We start from the raw sequence: 19,652 nt of genomic DNA, 5'->3' as shown, positions 1-19,652 counted from the left end.
GCCTAGGTAGGCCCGAAGGCCTTCGCCGACGACCGGAATCGAGGACTTCGAGCTTGAAGAGATGCGCGTCGACTGGAGATCGCGATCTAAACAATACCGGAGAAAAAGGTGAAGGATTGCGCGTCGAAAGTTGGATCGGTAACGGCACCGAACTGGAGCGCGATAAACACATCCGAGCAAACAATCTGAAGATGGAGCCGATGCCCATGCGCACTATGATCCAAAGGAGGAGTCACCTATCTCGTGACTTCCAAAGACTTTTCCAATACAAAAACAAGTGCAAACATCCGGGCCCGGCCCAACACCAGATGGCGATCTATGCTCAGTGTGTGATCTGCAGCTCATATGCCTCGAACGGTACAATTTTTAAGCTACCTACAATTGAGGTATACCCTCTCTGCTCACTTGAGGTTCATGAGCCTGATGAACACAGCCCTTTAGAGGCTAAAATAGCCCTGGGCCATATTGGATCAAGCAGGCGCTGGTTATAAAGGACATTGACGTGTATAGTGAATTTAATTGAAATGTGGGAGACATGAATGGGATCACTGAATGAGAGTGAACTGAGAGAATCACAAATGGGCTGGGTGAGATTGTAAATTCTGCCAAAATAAGCCAGATACTGGTTAAATATCTCCACATCTGTTATTGTATGCCTGAGTCTCTGATGTGCGGAGGCAGGGACATTTCTTTCATGTGATCTTGAGTTGCTCAGTAATCGTTAGTTATTGGGAAGGAACATGCTACTTACCCAGTATGCATCTGTTCTTGGCATATAGAGCTGTAGAGTCATATGCTGTGCATAGATCGTCATCTAGTGTTGGGCCCGGATGTTTGCACTTTGTTTTTCTTCGAAGAAGTCTTTCCAGTCATGAGGTAGGTGACTCCTCCTTTCGGTGATAGTGCGCATGGGCATACACTCCATTGTTAGATTGTTTTCCCGCAGAGGGTGATAATGGAGTTAGTAAGAGTAGTAAAAGGAGATGTCCATGAATGCATGTATCTAAGTAAGATGTTACTGCAACACGTATAGGTACCCGGGGAGGCGGGTGGGCGCATATGACTCTACAGCTATATATGCCAAGAACAGATGCATACTGGGTAAGTAGCATTTTCTGTTCGAGGTATATGAGCTGTAGATCAAATGCTGTGCATAGACTACATAGCAGTTATCTCCCAAAGCGATGGCTAACCTATATCTGTTGCAGTGGTCTGAAATAGAGTACGTAAAACTGCCTGGCCCACTCTAGCTTGTTGTCTTGCTAACACATCTACACAATAGTGTTTTGTGAATGTGTGAGGTGTAGACCATGTTGCAGCTTTGCATATGTCATCTATGGGTATATTTCCTAAGAATGCCATAGAAGCCCTAGTTTGCGTGTAGAGTGTGCTCTAGGGGGAACTGTTAATGTTCATTTTGCTTTTGCATAGCATATTTGAATGCACTTTACTATCCACCTTGCAATACCTGATTTTGATGTAGGATTGCCTTTGTGTGGTGAATCAAAAGCGACAAAAAGTTAATTTGTGTTACGAAAAGGTTTTTTCCTTTCTATGTAATAAAGCAACGCTCTCTTCACATCTAATGTGTGTAGGGCACGTTCTGCCACTGAATCTGGTTAAGGGAAGAACACAGGTAACTCAACAGTTAGATTGATATGAAAAGCAGAAATGACTTTAGGAAGGAATTTAGGATTAGTCCGAAGAACCACTTTATTTTTGTGCATTTGTAAAAAGGATTCTTCTATAGTTAATGCCTGAAGCTCACCCACTCTTCTGTGTCATGTGATAGCAACGAGGAAAGCAACTTTCCATGTGAGAAATTGCAGTTCACATTTGTGCAATGGCTCAAAGGGTGGACCCATTAGTCTGGTGAGAACAATGTTGAGATTCCACACTGGAGCAGGTAGACGTCTCGGGAGAATTACTCTTTGAGTCCCTCCATAAAGGCTTTGATAACAGGTACTCTAAAAAGAGATAGATGTTGTCTATTCTGGAGGTATGCCGCTTTTGCAGCCAGATGTAAGTGTATGGACGTGTATGCTAAATTGGAACGTTGTAGATGTAACAAATAACATAAAATGTTTTGTACAGAAGCATCAATCAGGTTGATGTGGTTGTTATTACAGTATATCACAAACAGCTTCCACTTTGCTGCATAGCAGGCTCTTGTGGTAGGACGTCTAGACTCTTTGATAATATTCATGCAGTCTGGCGGTAGATTAAGATAGCCAAACTCTAAGACTTCAGGAGCCAGATCGCCAGATTGAGTTGACCTGGGGTCTGGATGTCTTATGTCTCCATGGCTCTGTGTGAGGAGATTAAGTGTAAGATGTAGTTTTTGGTGAGGAGCTACTGAGAGTTCCAATAGGGTTGTGAACCAAGGTTGATGTGCCCATGAGGGAGCAACTAGGATTAGTGTCAGGGACGCTTGTTTTAGTTTCCGAACCACTAATGGAATGAGTGGGAGAGGCGGAAAAGTGTAAGCAAATATCCCTGACCAATTCATCCATAGCGCATTGCCTTTGGACAATGGGTATGGATACCTGGAAGCAAAGTTTGGGCATTTTGCGTTTAGATGTGTGGCGAACAGGTCTATGTGTGGAAATCCCCATATTTGGAAGAATGGGAGGAACACTTGAGGGTGTATTTCCCATTGGTGGATTTGCTGTGTCTGACAACTCAGCAAATCTGGTATCTGATTGTCTACTTCTGGAAGGTGTTCTGCTAGAAGATACATTTCCAGATGGTCTGTGCTAGCTGTGACATCTGGAGAGAGTGTGTCCCTCCCTGATTTTGTATGTAGCACATGGCTGTCATGTTATCTGTACGAATTAGGACAGTCTTGCGTACTAGCTGAACTTGAAATACTTTCAGCGCCAGAAAAATCGCTAGCAGCTCTAGATGATTTATATGAAGCTGTTTCTGCTGCAAGCTCCAAATGCCCTGAATGTTGTGGGTTTGGAGATGCGCTCCCCAACCTGTCAGTGATGCGTCTGCTGTCAGTACTATCTGTGGAACCAGGTTGCTGAAGGGCCGCCCTTTTAAAAGGTTTTGTGTGTTCCATCACTGCAGAGAGAGATGGGTGCAGCTGTCTACCAACACTAGATCTGATAACTGACCGTGAGCTTGGTTCCACTGACACGCTAAGCATTCCTGTAGGGTGCGCATTTGAAGTCTTGCGTAGGGGACTTTAAAAATGTAAGACGCCATAATTCCCAGTAACTGCATGAACACTCGATCTGGTAAGGAGTGTTGAGGCTGAAACTGAGACATCAGGGTTTGTATATTCCAGACTCTGGCTGGAATTGGGTATGCTAGAGCTTTTTGTGTGTTTATAGTAGCTCCTAGATATGCTTGAGACATGGATGGTTGGAGATGTGATTTGGACAGATGTACTGTGAATCCTAGCTCTTGGAGCAATTGCACAGGTTATTATTATTATTATACTTTATTTGATCAAAAATATGATCATTCACATCTTAAAAACAGTACATCAGAATAAAAACAATTAAAATGACATACAAAAAGTTCATTAAAAATGTTCAGTAGGATAAAACAGACTCATGATTCATCCAATATAAAAACACAATACTCTAGAGCATATCATAGGGCCAAATTAGAGTAAATTTAAAAGTCTAGGGTTCGGAGACAAGTTTACCCATTTTTGACCTCTTCCACCAGGCAATGGCAAAAAACAACAGGGTTATACCCAATTGACCCTAAATATACCTGGGTATGGAACGTAATTTTATACAGAAGGCAATTTTGAATCTACAAAGAGAACACTATGTAAACCACACGTTCTCACTTCAACAAAATTCTCCCTGCACGAAGTCTACCGGCACTAGATTCTCGCCTCCAAAGGGATGACGGGACTATAACATTAACGCGCGTATCCCTGTCACCCAGGCACTTACTTATAAATCGTTACTGGTCCTGCACAAAGCTAGAACGTGTGGTTTACATAGTGTTCTCTTTGTAGATTCGGGACCAAGACAGACGAGGGAGAGCATTGGCGACACAGGAGCCCGTGATCTGGGCCCAAGGTACAACGCTGGCGCTCATTTTAGCTGGAGGGTATGGAAGTTCACTGGCCGTAATGTTGTCTTCAGTGAGGTTTTATCATGTAAAGGTGTGTATCCCTTTTTTCCCCCTTAGGTGCCCTGATTTTGCCGCGAAGGCATTTTGGAATTGAGCGACCTTTAATTTCTGAGTGGCAGGAGGAGCTTACATGGACGTGTAAGTATATGGGCTTTCTCTACCAGAGAGAGCAATACATAAGTATAGTAGAGGTGTGCACGGCTATCTGTTTCCTCACGTAGACTGATTAATATGAGCAGTGGCAGCTGTTGTGCACCCTAGTTTGTAATGTTTTTTATTGTAAATATTGTGTATATATATTTTTTGTAGTGTGGGCACAGTTTTGCAGTAACCCTGTCCTGAGGAGGCCAAGGAAAGATTAAAGCCGAAACGCATGTGCGTAGACACATTTTCTTGAAGGAGGAGTCGTAAACATGAAGTTTTGATTGCATACAACGCGACAGTATTCTGAGAGGGTCTACATTGTTGGATAGATTTCCAGTATACTACCTTGACTACCTCCGAGTGGTTCGCCCTGATTAAGTGGGAGGACACTAGTGGAATATACTTGTGGGGTTAACGTATGTGTATAGGTGTTGTGTGTTATGTTTCCTTTTTGTAAATTAGTACATAAGTGTGTATAGATGTTTTGTTATTTCTCGCCTGATTAGACGTCACGTTTTATGTAGATGGCTAAAATGTTTTGATATATTTCTATTAGATTGATTTACTAGAGAGAGGATAATTAAAATGTGCTCTTTTCAAAAATAAATTGTGTATCAATTCCTGTATACCATTGCTTTCTGTATAAAATTACCCTTCCACCAGGCAAGCAGCAAAAATCTTGAAATAGCAAACACTAGCCAACTTGTGGTATTTGATCTAAAAATATGTGTGGCTTCTGAGGGACAATTAAAAGATAAAATGAGACAAACAGGAGATATCCAGATTTTCCTGAGGTCAGCATAGAAGGGGCAACAAAAGAAGAAGTGCTCAGGGGTCTCAGGAAAAGTGTGGCACGAGGGGCACAATGGATTAACGGACACATTTCCCCAGGTACTTCTTTTTGTGTTTAGAGGAGGAGCTCCGTATCGATATTGAGTGTACAGAGCTCACGCCCGGGGTGGTTCGATATCATCCAGAGACATTTCAAAGCCAAAACCTCCTTTAAAATTTAAAAACCTTGCAGTGCCATATGCAGTACGTTCTACGCTTTCCGGATCCATTAGTTCCCAAAACCTTTTTTCAACAAGGGGGACCATAGATTTAGTAATGGACCCAGGTACCTCCCACAGCTGCCCCAGCCCAATTTTTGAAAACCAGGCCTTGATCTTGCTAAACCACTTAATGCGGCCTGTTTGCTTGTGCAGGGCCATCAGCTTGCCCATGGCCTCCTTCAACGGGACCTGTGTGTTGCTTGTCCATACCCTTATCCAGAACAGGAGTGCCCTGAGAATAGCAAAGTGGTCTATAGGTTTTAAACCAAGATCAAGTCTTAATGGCAGGAGGGGTGTATTCACTGGCAGGTTCATAATAGCTCTGATGAATTTATTTTCGGCGACGGTTAGGTCCGTTAGATTATCCAGCCCCCATAACTCAGCCCCATATAGCGCCGCTCCTAGACCTTTTGCCCTATGTAGTTCTAAAATAGAGGAAATTGGCCAATAGGGGGACGCCCTAGCCCTGCCTACTATGGCGCAATCAACATGCTGAAGGGTCAATGTACTCTTTTCTAGCTGCGAAGTCCATACCAGCCTATCGCTGATATTGACGCCCAAATAATCAAAGGGCTTAACCTGCTCCAAAATGTGCCTGCTCCAAAATGTGCGTGCCCAGCACGAGTTTGCCCTTGTTAGATTTATAGGGATTAAAGATCATGTATTTGGTTTGGGAGCAGTTTATTTCTAACCCCTCTTTTTTGCAGACTTTAGCAAATTTGTTCAAGATATTTTGGATTCCTCGAGGTGTTCTGGCAATAAGCAGTGTGTCGTCTGCGAAAAGCAGAGAAGGCACTACACTGCCGGCCAGTTTCAGGGGATCGCCACCACAATTATAGAGTTCTCCTATTAGACCATTGATGTAGAGGGTAAATAATGTAGGGGCAAGGACGCAACCTTGGCGAACGCCTTTCTGGACTGCTATGTCGTTGGTCAGACTGCCATCGGTATTCCACCTGACCTTGGCATAGGTGTCATGATGTAGCCGAATCAGGATTCTAAATAGATAAGGTGGTAAGTTGAGACCGATCAATAGAGTCAAAGGCCGTCTTTAAGTCCACAAATACTACATACAAATGGCCTCTTCTGATGGTAACTACTTTCCATATTAACAAGAGGAATCTAAAAACTTGGTCAATAGTACTTGTGGAGGCCATAAATCCTGCCTGTAAATTGGACAAGACATTATTTTCCTCTATCCAATTTTGGATTCTGGTCAAAATGATTTTACAAAAAAGAATTTGGGAGACATCTATTAGGCTGATGGGCCTATAATTCCAGGGCGACCCTTTATCACCCTTTTTGTGGATGAGAATAATTTTGGCGCCCCGCCAAGTTTCCGGGATTGCTCCCCTAGACAGGATGGTGTTATAAACTTTTTGGAGCAGAGGACCCCATATGATGGTTCGGCTTTAAACAAGTCTCCCGGAAGCTTGTCAAGGCCCGGTGCTTTCCCACTCTGCAACAAATTTATGGCCAAAATAGTTTCCTCTAGTGTGATGTTATCTTCATCAGATGTTACTAGGTCAGGAAAATTCATGTATGTGTCCGAATGAGATGGGAGCCCCTGGCCTGCAAATAGTTGCCCGAAATATTCCTCCCACACGTGGGGCTGTATTTGGAAATTTGTTTCCATTTCCAGATTAGGTGACCCCTTTGACAAAAGATGCCAAAAAAGTTGGCTATTCTTTTGTTTCGCGGCTTCTAAAAGCATACTCCACTTTACAGACTCCCAGCCCCTTTTTGCCTTATTTTGTGCCAGTTTATATAACTTCCTGCTGTTTTTTACATCTATAAGAGATTTCAGTTTCAACCATCAATTAAGTCATCCATGGCTTTTTTACAGGCATCGGTGAACCAGGGGGCTCTTTTCCTCTTCGGTCGATTGCATTGTTTATAAAAGAGAGGTCTTATGTCTGGGGTCATTTTCAGAAATGTGGTCATAATATCCTCTGTCCCAGTGGTAGAAATACTCAGATCTATGAGAGTCTGCTCCACCTCAGAATATATTTTAGGGAGTACAGGTGGATCGGCTAAAATCAGGATCCATTTGACTCTTCTATTATTATTATTAGTAATGACCAAGGTAGTCTCATACCTGGGGTGCCTATACATGAAGCTAAACCGGTAAGCGGGAGAGTTAGAGTGTTATGATCACTATCTTCCTGGGTTATTATAGCCATATCCTTGACACTGGGCCAAAGATGAAGATCGACAAGAATGTAGTCGATCCGGGTCTTAGATGCCCCCCTCTTAAATGTGTGACATGCTCCTTTATCAGAGTCTGTTCAGCCGTTACAGGCTCTGACCCCAAAAGCAATAGTGAATGATAAAACCTGTTGCCCCACCCTGGTGCATTTCTTGATGGGTGGTATCTGAAGTTTTGAAATTCCCCAGGCTTTATCACCTTCTGAGATAAGATCCTGTAGAAAGTCAACCGGTTCAAAGGTTGTATTAAAATCTCCAGCAATTATCAGTCGGTGATTCCCCATGGCTGAATCAAGGTAATTAGTCAACGTTGCTTTTGTCCCTGAGTCTCTATGGGGGCTATTAAACCGGTTATAGATATTAAATAATCTGACTTGCGCATTCCCCTTGCCAAAAGATAGTTCCAGCCCAAGTATTTACTCTGAGCGGAGGTGTAAAACCTTGATTTTGCAAGCTAGTGAATTTTTAACCCAAATTAAGAGGCCACCCACTGGGCGGCCAACTGGTGGCTGTTTGGCTTCAATACTATAAGTAGTGTAACCTACCCTGTGCACACGCCTTACTGCCCAGGTTTCCTGCAGTAGGCAAAAGTGAAAAGCGTCCACTAGTTTACACCAGTCGGGGTCAATTATCTTGTACTTAATACCAGCTACGTTCCAGGATAGAATTTTCAAATCTTGGAGATCAAGTAGGGATTCCTGTAAATGTCCTATGGTGTTAGTGTCTCCCTCAGGCTCATGTCGGGAAAAGAAAAAGCATACTCCACTTTACAGACTCCCAGCCCCTTTTTGCCTTATTTTGTGCCAGTTTATATAACTTCCTGCTGTTTTTTACATCTATAGGAGATTTCAGTTTCAACCATCAATTAAGTCATCCATGGCTTTTTTACAGGCATCGGTGAACCAGGGGGCTCTTTTCCTCTTCGGTCGATTGCATTGTTTATAAAAGAGAGGTCTTATGTCTGGGGTCAATTTCAGAAATGTGGTCATAATATCCTCTGTCCCAGTGGTAGAAATACTCAGATCTATGAGAGTCTGCTCCACCTCAGAATATATTTTAGGGAGTACAGGTGGATCGGCTAAAATCAGGATCCATTTGACTCTTCTATTATTATTATTAGTAATGACCAAGGTAGTCTCATACCTGGGGTGCCTATACATGAAGCTAAACCGGTAAGCGTGAGAGTTAGAGTGTTATGATCACTATCTTCCTGGGTTATTATAGCCATATCCTTGACACTGGGCCAAAGATGAAGATCGACAAGAATGTAGTCGATCCGGGTCTTAGATGCCCCCCTCTTAAATGTGTGACATGCTCCTTTATCAGAGTCTGTTCGGCCGTTACAGGCTCTGACCCCAAAAGCAATAGTGAATGATAAAACCTGTTGCCCCAACCTGGTGCATTTCTTGATGGGTGGTATCTGAAGTTTTGAAATTCCCCAGGCTTTATCCCCTTCTGAGATAAGATCCTGTAGAAAGTCAACCGGTTCAAAGGTTGTATTAAAATCTCCAGCAATTATCAGTCGGTGATTCCCCATGGCTGAATCAAGGTAATTAGTCAACGTTGCTTTTGTCCCTGAGTCTCTATGGGGGCTATTAAACCGGTTATAGATATTAAATAATCTGACTTGCGCATTCCCCTTGCCAAAAGATAGTTCCAGCCCAAGTATTTACTCTGAGCGGAGGTGTAAAACCTTGATTTTGCAAGCTAGTGAATTTTTAACCCAAATTAAGAGGCCACCCACTGAGCGGCCAACTGGTGGCTGTTTGGCTTCAATACTATAAGTAGTGTAACCTACCCTGTGCACACGCCTTACTGCCCAGGTTTCCTGCAGTAGGCAAAAGTGAAAAGCGTCCACTAGTTTACACCAGTCGGGGTCAATTATCTTGTACTTAATACCAGCTACGTTCCAGGATAGAATTTTCAAATCTTGGAGATCAAGTAGGGATTCCTGTAAATGTCCTATGGTGTTAGTGTCTCCCTCAGGCTCATGTCGGGAAAAGAAAAAGCATACTATTGATTGCTGGATCACTTAAAACGGATCACTGCTAGTGTATGGCTCAGCTATGGCATCAGGCTGCATAACAAATGTGTCTTCAGGGGATGCTAATAATGATAAGGATACTCTGGATAGTCAGTCCTGGGAATATAGACCGCTCAGGGGAAGATACCTATTTCTCAATTCCAGAGGGGGGGGGGCCTCCAGATGTATAGGGGGCGTTATACTAGCCAGTTTGGTGGCCTGAGTGTTCCTCCCTCTGTTTTCAAAATGCCTGTAGAAAAACCCAAGTGGTAAGATGGCGATCGCTTTGCCCAGCCTCTGATTTATTGAGTCCAGCCCAACAGTCGACTAACTATATTTGGGGATCTGCAGTTTATAACAATGTAATCACCAGGTAGGGACTTGCATAACGGGCCAACCCAGCTAACTCGTCTCACAAATAGAATACCATGAAAGTGTGAATTTAAAAAGTTTGTGTTCTGTAAAAGCCAATGACAGGCTTTATTCTTTAACTGGGACTGTGATTCAGTTTGGTTTTCCTGCAAGGTGGGAACATTGGAGAGAATGGCTACATAGGAACAGCACTCTGGTGGAAGATGTAAGGTCACCTTGTCATCTCGATTAGATGGGCCATTTTTGTGGAGCAGTGGTGGAGATGTTTGTTGGTTTGCGCATACATTATTACCAGTATTGGCTACGGAAGGTGGGCCTGACCTAATTTTGCTCAGGGGCATACCTGTGTTTGCCAGATGTCTAGTGCACGCAGGCCCTTGTTGCTTCTGTGCAACTATGCTAGCAAAATTTCTAGTGGCGCCATTACTCACAGGGCAGGGTAATTGGTCATTACGTGTGGCAGGTGACCTCTCATCTTGGTTTAGGGTCCCACTTTGATCAGAGCCCCCATCCAACGATTTGGGTTTTGCCCCAGCCCCTGAGATTAAGTCCCTAACCGTTGAGTGCATTATTGCCACAGTAGACTCCAGTTTGTCAAATCTGACTACGATTGGAAGAAAGTTCTTAGTAAGTGTCTCTTCTAGAAGGGACATTAACGCCACAAACAATTGCTGGGGGATAACCTCAATTTGGGTTGGTAAAGACAAATTGGAGCCGTTCATATTTGCTGATCCTTGTGATGGTTCTGCCGGGGCTTTTGGGCTTGTATCCTGGAGTTTTTTCCTTGATCTGGTCCGTGTGCACCTAACGGGCTCCATATGTTTTACTTTTTTCCTCCTTTTCCCAACCATATCATGCACTGGTGAAGTTAAAGGTGTTGAACAGGGCTGTTGAGCAGGCGAAGGAGCCACAGAACTACTCATTGGTGCAAGATTGTTTTGGCCAGTATCAGTCATTTGTGCTGCCTGGTCGTCCACCACAGCCAGTGTGTCGATGGTGGGGCCTGCCGAGCCTCCTCCCACTGATAGCTGTCGTTCAGCAACTTCGATCTCTTTGCAATGGCCTTAGCAGCTCGCAGTAGGAAGCAGTCAAGTGTGGAATTGGACATGGATTTTGGAGTGGCCACCTTCCCCCCAGTGATTTCATGTTAGACGCCATACCAATTTGATTATTTAAATAATAAGAACGTTCTTACTTGTACAGGAACAGAACAGTAGGGTAGACAGGCAGATATCCTATATCCGGAGTCCAAGGACCAAGAGACCTGGCCCCGCCCCGCCTCTTCCTGCCGCTGACGGACGCAGATATGCCCGCCCTAGGCCTGGGCGCGGCCCGGGCATGCCTGCGCACATCCTGCGTTGCGGTAGGCCTGCAGGGCACTTATCGCGCCTCCGGACGCAGCATCACAGCATGCGGGAAGCTGGGAGATGTAGTGCCGTTCCCCTCACGGCTTGTAGATGATGGGCGTGATGGCTGTTCCCTTCACGGCAGCGGAGCCTGCTGTTGCGGTTCCTTTCACGGCAGGTCTATGAAATGGATGATGGCCGTTCCCCTCACGGCAGAAGTGCTCACTGATAAGGCATGTCCGGTGCTGCGGAAGGCCTGCTGGGCACTTATCGTACCTCCGGACGTGTGACGCAGCGTTACGGCAGGCGGGATGCTGGGAGATGTAGTGCCGTTCCCCTCACGGCAGGTAGGTGATGGGCGTGATGGCTGTTCGCCTCACGGCAGTGGAGCCTGCTGTTGCCATTCCCCTCACAGCAGGTCTATGAGATGGATGATGGCCGTTCCCCTCACGGCAGAAGTGCTCACTGATTAGGCACGTCAGGTTTTTGTGTGTGGCATAGACAGCTGCTGTGTGAGCTGGCCTTTATGAGCCAGTCGTCTAAGTATGGGAAGACATGAATATGTTGTCTTCTTAGATGGGCTGCGACTACTGCCAAGCATTTTGTGAAAACCCTGGGAGCGGTTGTTACTCTATATCAGAGGACTTTGAATTGATAGTGCTGACCTGCTACCACAAACCTTAGGTATTTGCGGTGCGCAGGGTGTATTGGAATATGAAAGTAAGCGTCCTTTAAATCCAGAGTGGAGAGAAAGTCGCCTTGCTGAAGAAGGGGAAGCACTTGTAGGAGTGTTACCATATGAAAATGGCCCGACTGAATGTATAGATTTAGTTCTCCGAGGTCTAATATAGGCCTGACAGAGCCCTCCTTTCTGGGAATTAGAAAGTAGAGGCGGTACACCCCTGCTCCCTGGTATGGTAAACGGACTGGTTCTATTGCACCTTTCTGCAACAAAGAGAGAACCTCTTTCTTTAGAAGGGCGAGATGTTCTTGTGACATGAGGTGTGACCTTGGAGGAGTGCTTGTAAGCTCCAGGCAATAACCAGATTGGATAATTTGCAGAACCCATTTGTCTGATGTAATCGTATTACAAATGGGTAGAAATTAGGAAAGATGTCCCCCGACAGGAGAGGAATGGTCGGGGGGTATGGAAAGGAAGTCACTGTTTGGTGTGTGCAGGGTAAGCGTGTGTTGAGTTACCTCTGCCTCTTCCCTTGCCGTGATTTCCTCTATATCCACCTCTAAAATAACCTCTTGAAGAGGGCAACTGATTGATGCTCTTGTAAGAGGAGGAGGGATTGTCTGTAGACATTTTTGGAGCCGCCCCTGTAAAATGAGCGACAAAAGGATCCTCAGTTGGAAGGTGATTGTAAGGCCCCCATGGACTTAGCAACTTCAGTATCCTTTTTCATCTTTTCTAGTGATGTATCGACAACTGGACCAAAGAGGTGTACTTTCTCAAGGGGTTGATTAAGAATAGAGGCTTGTACCTCAGGCTTGAATCCTGAAACTCTTAACCAAGCATGTCTACGGACCAGTACACTAGTGTTTTCTGCCCGAGCTGCTGTAGATCTAGAGCACACCTGATAGAGGTATTAGTTATTAATTTACCCTCTTGAATAAGGGCACTAGCTCTAGAATTATGCTCATCAGGAAGAAATTCAATGAGCTTTTCGAGTTCATCATAATGAGCGCAATCATACCTTGCCAATAGTGCTTGAGCATTGGAAATGCACCAATGATTTGCTGCTTGTGACGCTACCCTTTTGCCCGAAGCATCAATTAATTTGGACTCTTTATCAGGAGGAGGGGCTTCCCAAGTTGTTTGCAAATTAGCTCTTTTAAGAGCGTTGGAAACTATCAGAGTCCAAAGGTAAGTGGCCTTTGATATATACAGGGCCATTAGGTGCAGATTTGTACTTTTTCTCTACCCTGGGAGTGATGTTTCTAGCTCTTAGTTTGTGTAGCCCTTTGAGATGAACTTAGTGTGTCAACAAAAAAAATCCTCCTCTAAAGTCCCTTTATGAATCTCTACTCCATGATATTGTGTAGCTCTGTTAACGAGCTCAATATATCCAATGTTATTATCTGGAGGAGGAGATCTGGATGGATATAGGTCGGGGTCATTATCTGGTTGAGGGTCAGCATTATAATTATCCCATGGGCCAGTATCCTGTGGTGTGTAGTCATCTATATCCCCATTCCCTGTACCCTGTGGGTCAGGTGATGGTGGTGGAGAATGTGTTGGTGTAATGAGTAAATTTTGATCAATGGTTGAAGAAGGTGGAATGTATGGTGGAGGAGGGTTAGTACCCACATTTTTCCTTTTAAGAAGAAGAATGTGCTAGTCTTCTTGTAAGCCCATTTTCCTCTTCTCAGGAAATTTGGCATGAATCTGTCCTGCTTCTGGATTAATCACCATCTCCTTTATTTTCGGATCCAAAGGTGGAATATCTGTCCGAGGCTCTGTGGTTGAAGTACTTTCTCTAGACGCAGGTTTTGGTGTCAAAAGTTTCGGCTCTGAAGATTTCGGCTCCGAAGACTTAGCCTTATAGACCAGTGGCACGGAAACCAGAAGGTATTTGGATTTCACTGCCGAAGGTTTCGGGTCGGCACCGGCGTGGGGACGAGTAGAACCCGAGCCGGAAGGCTGCTGTTTATGTTTCGGTGCCGAACTCAAAGGCGGGGCGCTCGAAACCTTTTCTCGGTGCCGACCTTGGCCCGAAGGCAGAGGAGGGACCGGAGCCTTTTTATGGAGGAGATGGTAGGGGAAGGAAGTCTCTTTACTCACGATCCGTTGTCCCAGTGAGAGGTCTTCGGCATCAGAGTCGTCTTTAGACACAGAGATGTGTTCCTCTTCCATTTCGGCTTCCTGTGCTTGTGATTCTTGGTGTTAGGACTCGTCTCCGAGGAGGTCCGGTGTGGAGCCACTTTGCTGGTACATTTCGTGACATCGAGCCTGACCGTCATGGAACGTCTTCTTCGATCGAAACATTCGAAACGCGTCACAGACCTTCTCGTTGTGTTCCGGTGATAGGCAAAGGTTGCACACTTCGTGCAAGTCGGTGCGCGGAAACTTAGCGCGACACCCTGGACAGAACTTGAATGGAGCCCGTTCCATCGACTGCTACCGACCCCGGCGCGGGTAGGCCCAACGGCCTTCCACGAATCTTCTGATCAAAGGTTTTTGAGTGTAAACGATACGAGGAGAATGGGAAACGCGTTCGATAAACAATACCGTCGAGGGTAGTGGATTGGGCGTGGAAGGGGGCCTGAAGAAACGGTGCCGAACAGGAGCGCAACAATTCAAATCCGAACGATGGCCGAAAAAAACAATCTAACAATGGAGTTGATGCCCATGTGCACTATCACCAAAAGGAAGAGTCACCTACCTCGTGACTGGAAAGACTTCTTCGAAGACAACTGAAGTGCAAACATCCGGACCCAACACTAGATGGCGATCTATGCACAGCATTTGATCTACAGCTCATATGCCTCGAACACAATATTATCGAACTTGGCAACAGTGCTGGGGGGACCCACTGACTGATGATCAAGATCAGGCTAAAGAGGGACTCTCTACTGGGAAGTTCTGCAACTTGTACAAAAGCAGGGGTAATATTAACATTTTATTTAAGGATATGTTGCACAGAACATTCAGAGAGAGGCTCGACCACCTCTTCGTTTTTCTGCCTAACTTACTCATCAGCAGAGTTAGAGTCATTAGTGATGTGTACTCTGAGGTATTTAAAGCTATGTACTTGGATTCAGAAAGATACTGGAGACAGAAGGGATGAGCACACCCAGGAATGGGCACAGTGATTGCCAGCAGAGATATAGCCAAACATTGGAAATCAAAATGTATCACTCATGGCGGAATGGCTTGGAGCTAAGGACTATGTGCCAAAATGGAACAATCTGTTTACAGAGCATGTGGTTGCCTACGAAAATATAAGTAGGTTTAGGGATGCTGGTGGGACTATTTTGGTATACTACAAATTGCAAACAAAATATTTGTTGTCATTCTGAAATGGAGAATTATACAAGAAGTAGTATTGTGCAATGTCTGATGTATTTGCGGTTATGTTAAAATAAGATAAGCAAAATCAATATAATATTGGTTATAAAAAAATAAGTTCAAGTGGGTCAATCCTATTGTTTTTATTGCAGATTCCAATACTCTCCTTTTGTTTCATAAGCTTCTCTACCGCTGTCTGGAGGAAGAAGAATTCACTGGGAACTAAAACATCACTGAATCTACCGTCCAATATGTATTGATTTTTCTTTGTAATCTTCTTCCATTCTTCTTATTACCAGACCTTAAACAAAGTGTGAATCAATCAAATGCAAATTAAAAACAAAGAGTCTGGTAAGCACAAAATAACTGATCTTTAGAAAGCTAAAATGTTTCAAACAGACTTTGAATTTTGCATTTCACTTTCAACTGTGCTGAATGCACATTGCAGGGCATATAGTGTGGGGCCCAAAATGCATTCATAATCGTGTACATGCGCAAGTGTTTATATATAATTAATGATTGAAGTAAGTCCTTTTTGACATAATTTCCTTACCTTTCCCTTTATCCAGTATCTCTGTGGAAAATAAGTGGTACATATGAATTTAAGTTTCAAGCTCAGAGCCATACATTTATAGTGCTACGCAAGAGGTGATTAGCCTAAAGAATGGAGAGAGTCCCCAACATGCCAGATTTTCTACAATGCAAGACTCCAGCATTTCAGAGGCCCTCACTTGTCTGCAAAATTCTCAAAGTCTGAGTAGGCCACTCTGCTTCTCATTGTCCATCCTCCCATTTTACATGTATTAGATTAGTGCCTTTCTAATACCCAAATAAACATGCTCATAATAATTAAATACATTTGTTCACAGTAAATATTCATTAATTTCATAAGGTAGCATTTCTTTAAAAAGTACACAATAAAAAGATTATGGGCCTCAATCAATCATTCAATAAGGATCAATAAAGGGCGGCTAATCACCAATAGGGTATCCAGGCGCATGCAGGGCCTGATTCACAAAGGTAAACTTACACTTTTGTGTAAGCTGACGATTGTTTACTACTCACAAAGAGATTTATGAAGTAGTATCTTTACGAGTGCGGAGTCTCCGCTCATAAAAAGACCTATCTTATTTATCTGTTTCTATCTTTGTGAATCAGGGCCTGTATATTTATCTCTCTCTTAATATATTATATATATATATATATATATATATATATATATATATATATATATATATATATATATATATATATATATATATATATATATATATATATATATATATATATATATATATATCCACCACAATTTTTCCTTGATTTGGGGTCGCGATCATTGCAGATAAGCATTCCGCTTCATTCAACCAAAGGCGTGCAGCTTCCCTTTCCTTCGTGTCGGCCCTGGCCTTACGCGTTTCGAATTCTTTTAATTCTCATCAGAGGCCCGTGCAGCGATCCTTTTCAGTCCGACCACATTACCCAGCTTGAGTTTATATAGCGTTCATTTGGCTTCAGGTGTGCCTAATAATAATTCATTTTTTGAGCACTCTGGGAAATGTAGTCCTTTCACTTTGAATTTTATAACCCTCCAGTGGGTGTTGATGCTGTACGCAGTATGGGACCAATTACTCACCCTCCATTGGGTTTTAGAAAGAGACTCTGCATGTCTGTAATTCCGGATCTGCAATGCCCGATCAAAGAAAACAAAGGAGTTTGTTTCTTCCGGGTCCGGCATTGGGTACCGGTGATGCGTTATCCCACGCGGCCAGGAAATGCCGCTTATATATCCACCACAATTTTTCCTTGATTTGGGGTCGCGATCATTGCAGATAAGCATTCCGCTTCATTCAACCAAAGGCGTGCAGCTTCCCTTTCCTTCGTGTCGTCCCTGGCCTTACGCGTTTCGAATTCTTTTAATTCTCATCAGAGGCCCGTGCAGCGATCCTTTTCAGTCCGACCACATTACCCAGCTTGAGTTTATATAGCGTTCATTTGGCTTCAGGTGTGCCTAATAATAATTCATTTGTTGAGCACTCTGGGAAATGTAGTCCTTTCACTTTGAATTTTATAACCCTCCAGTGGGTGTTGATGCTGTACGCAGTATGGGACCAATTACTCACCCTCCATTGGGTTTTAGAAAGAGACTCTGCATGTCTGTAATTCCGGATCTGCAATGCCCGATCAAAGAAAACAAAGGAGTTTGTTTCTTCCGGGTCCGGCATTGGGTACCGGTGATGCGTTATCCCACGCGGTCAGGAAATGCCGCTTATATATCCACCACAATTTTTCCTTGATTTGGGGTCGCGATCATTGCAGATAAGCATTCCGCTTCATTCAACCAAAGGCGTGCAGCTTCCCTTTCCTTCGTGTCGTCCCTGGCCTTACGCGTTTCGAATTCTTTTAATTCTCATCAGAGGCCCGTGCAGCGATCCTTTTCAGTCCGACCACATTACCCAGCTTGAGTTTATATAGCGTTCATTTGGCTTCAGGTGTGCCTAATAATAATTCATTTGTTGAGCACTCTGGGAAATGTAGTCCTTTCACTTTGAATTTTATAACCCTCCAGTGGGTGTTGATGCTGTACGCAGTATGGGACCAATTACTCACCCTCCATTGGGTTTTAGAAAGAGACTCTGCATGTCTGTAGTTCCGGATCTGCAATGCCCGATCAAAGAAAACAAAGGAGTTTGTTTCTTCCGGGTCCGGCATTGGGTACCGGTGATGCGTTATCCCACGCGGCCAGGAAATGCCGCTTATATATCCACCACAATTTTTCCTTGATTTGGGGTCGCGATCATTGCAGATAAGCATTCCGCTTCATTCAACCAAAGGCGTGCAGCTTCCCTTTCCTTCGTGTCGTCCCTGGCCTTACGCGTTTCGAATTCTTTTAATTCTCATCAGAGGCCCGTGCAGCGATCCTTTTCAGTCCGACCACATTACCCAGCTTGAGTTTATATAGCGTTCATTTGGCTTCAGGTGTGCCTAATAATAATTCATTTGTTGAGCACTCTGGGAAATGTAGTCCTTTCACTTTGAATTTTATAACCCTCCAGTGGGTGTTGATGCTGTACGCAGTATGGGACCAATTACTCACCCTCCATTGGGTTTTAGAAAGAGACTCTGCATGTCTGTAATTCCGGATCTGCAATGCCCGATCAAAGAAAACAAAGGAGTTTGTTTCTTCCGGGTCCGGCATTGGGTACCGGTGATGCGTTATCCCACGCGGCCAGGAAATGCCGCTTATATATCCACCACAATTTTTCCTTGATTTGGGGTCGCGATCATTGCAGATAAGCATTCCGCTTCATTCAACCAAAGGCGTGCAGCTTCCCTTTCCTTCGTGTCGTCCCTGGCCTTACGCGTTTCGAATTCTTTTAATTCTCATCAGAGGCCCGTGCAGCGATCCTTTTCAGTCCCCAAATCAAGGAAAAATTGTGGTGGATATATAAGCGGCATTTCCTGGCCGCGTGGGATAACGCATCACCGGTACCCAATGCCGGACCCGGAAGAAACAAACTCCTTTGTTTTCTTTGATCGGGCATTGCAGATCCGGAATTACAGACATGCAGAGTCTCTTTCTAAAACCCAATGGAGGGTGAGTAATTGGTCCCATACTGCGTACAGCATCAACACCCACTGGAGGGTTATAAAATTCAAAGTGAAAGGACTACATTTCCCAGAGTGCTCAACAAATGAATTATTATTAGGCACACCTGAAGCCAAATGAACGCTATATAAACTCAAGCTGGGTAATGTGGTCGGACTGAAAAGGATCGCTGCACGGGCCTCTGATGAGAATTAAAAGAATTTGAAACGCGTAAGGCCAGGGACGACACGAAGGAAAGGGAAGCTGCACGCCTTTGGTTGAATGAAGCGGAATGCTTATCTGCAATGATCGCGACCCCAAATCAAGGAAAAATTGTGGTGGATATATAAGCGGCATTTCCTGGCCGCGTGGGATAACGCATCACCGGTACCCAATGCCGGACCCGGAAGAAACAAACTCCTTTGTTTTCTTTGATCGGGCATTGCAGATCCGGAATTACAGACATGCAGAGTCTCTTTCTAAAACCCAATGGAGGGTGAGTAATTGGTCCCATACTGCGTACAGCATCAACACCCACTGGAGGGTTATAAAATTCAAAGTGAAAGGACTACATTTTCCAGAGTGCTCAACAAATGAATTATTATTAGGCACACCTGAAGCCAAATGAACGCTATATAAACTCAAGCTGGGTAATGTGGTCGGACTGAAAAGGATCGCTGCACGGGCCTCTGATGAGAATTAAAAGAATTCGAAACGCGTAAGGCCAGGGACGACACGAAGGAAAGGGAAGCTGCACGCCTTTGGTTGAATGAAGCGGAATGCTTATCTGCAATGATCG

General features: G+C 44.2%; 1 protein-coding gene across 1 annotated transcript in view; it reads right to left on the bottom strand.

The window, feature by feature from the left end:
- LOC146811714 (butyrophilin subfamily 1 member A1-like) overlaps nucleotides 1-19,652 on the bottom strand; it is a 226,686-nt gene that overhangs the window by 48,009 nt on the left and 159,025 nt on the right. The window contains exon 7 of the mRNA XM_085618710.1: nucleotides 15,821-15,841. Coding sequence (XP_085474836.1) covers nucleotides 15,821-15,841 — 21 coding nt within the window. The remainder of the gene's footprint in view (nucleotides 1-15,820; nucleotides 15,842-19,652) is intronic.

Source organism: Triturus cristatus, chromosome 7 (assembly GCF_964204655.1).
Source record: "Triturus cristatus chromosome 7, aTriCri1.1, whole genome shotgun sequence".
Lineage (NCBI taxonomy): Eukaryota > Metazoa > Chordata > Amphibia > Caudata > Salamandridae > Triturus > Triturus cristatus.
The sequence above is the reverse complement of the archived record's forward strand: the minus strand, read 5'-3'. Positions and strand labels throughout refer to the sequence as shown.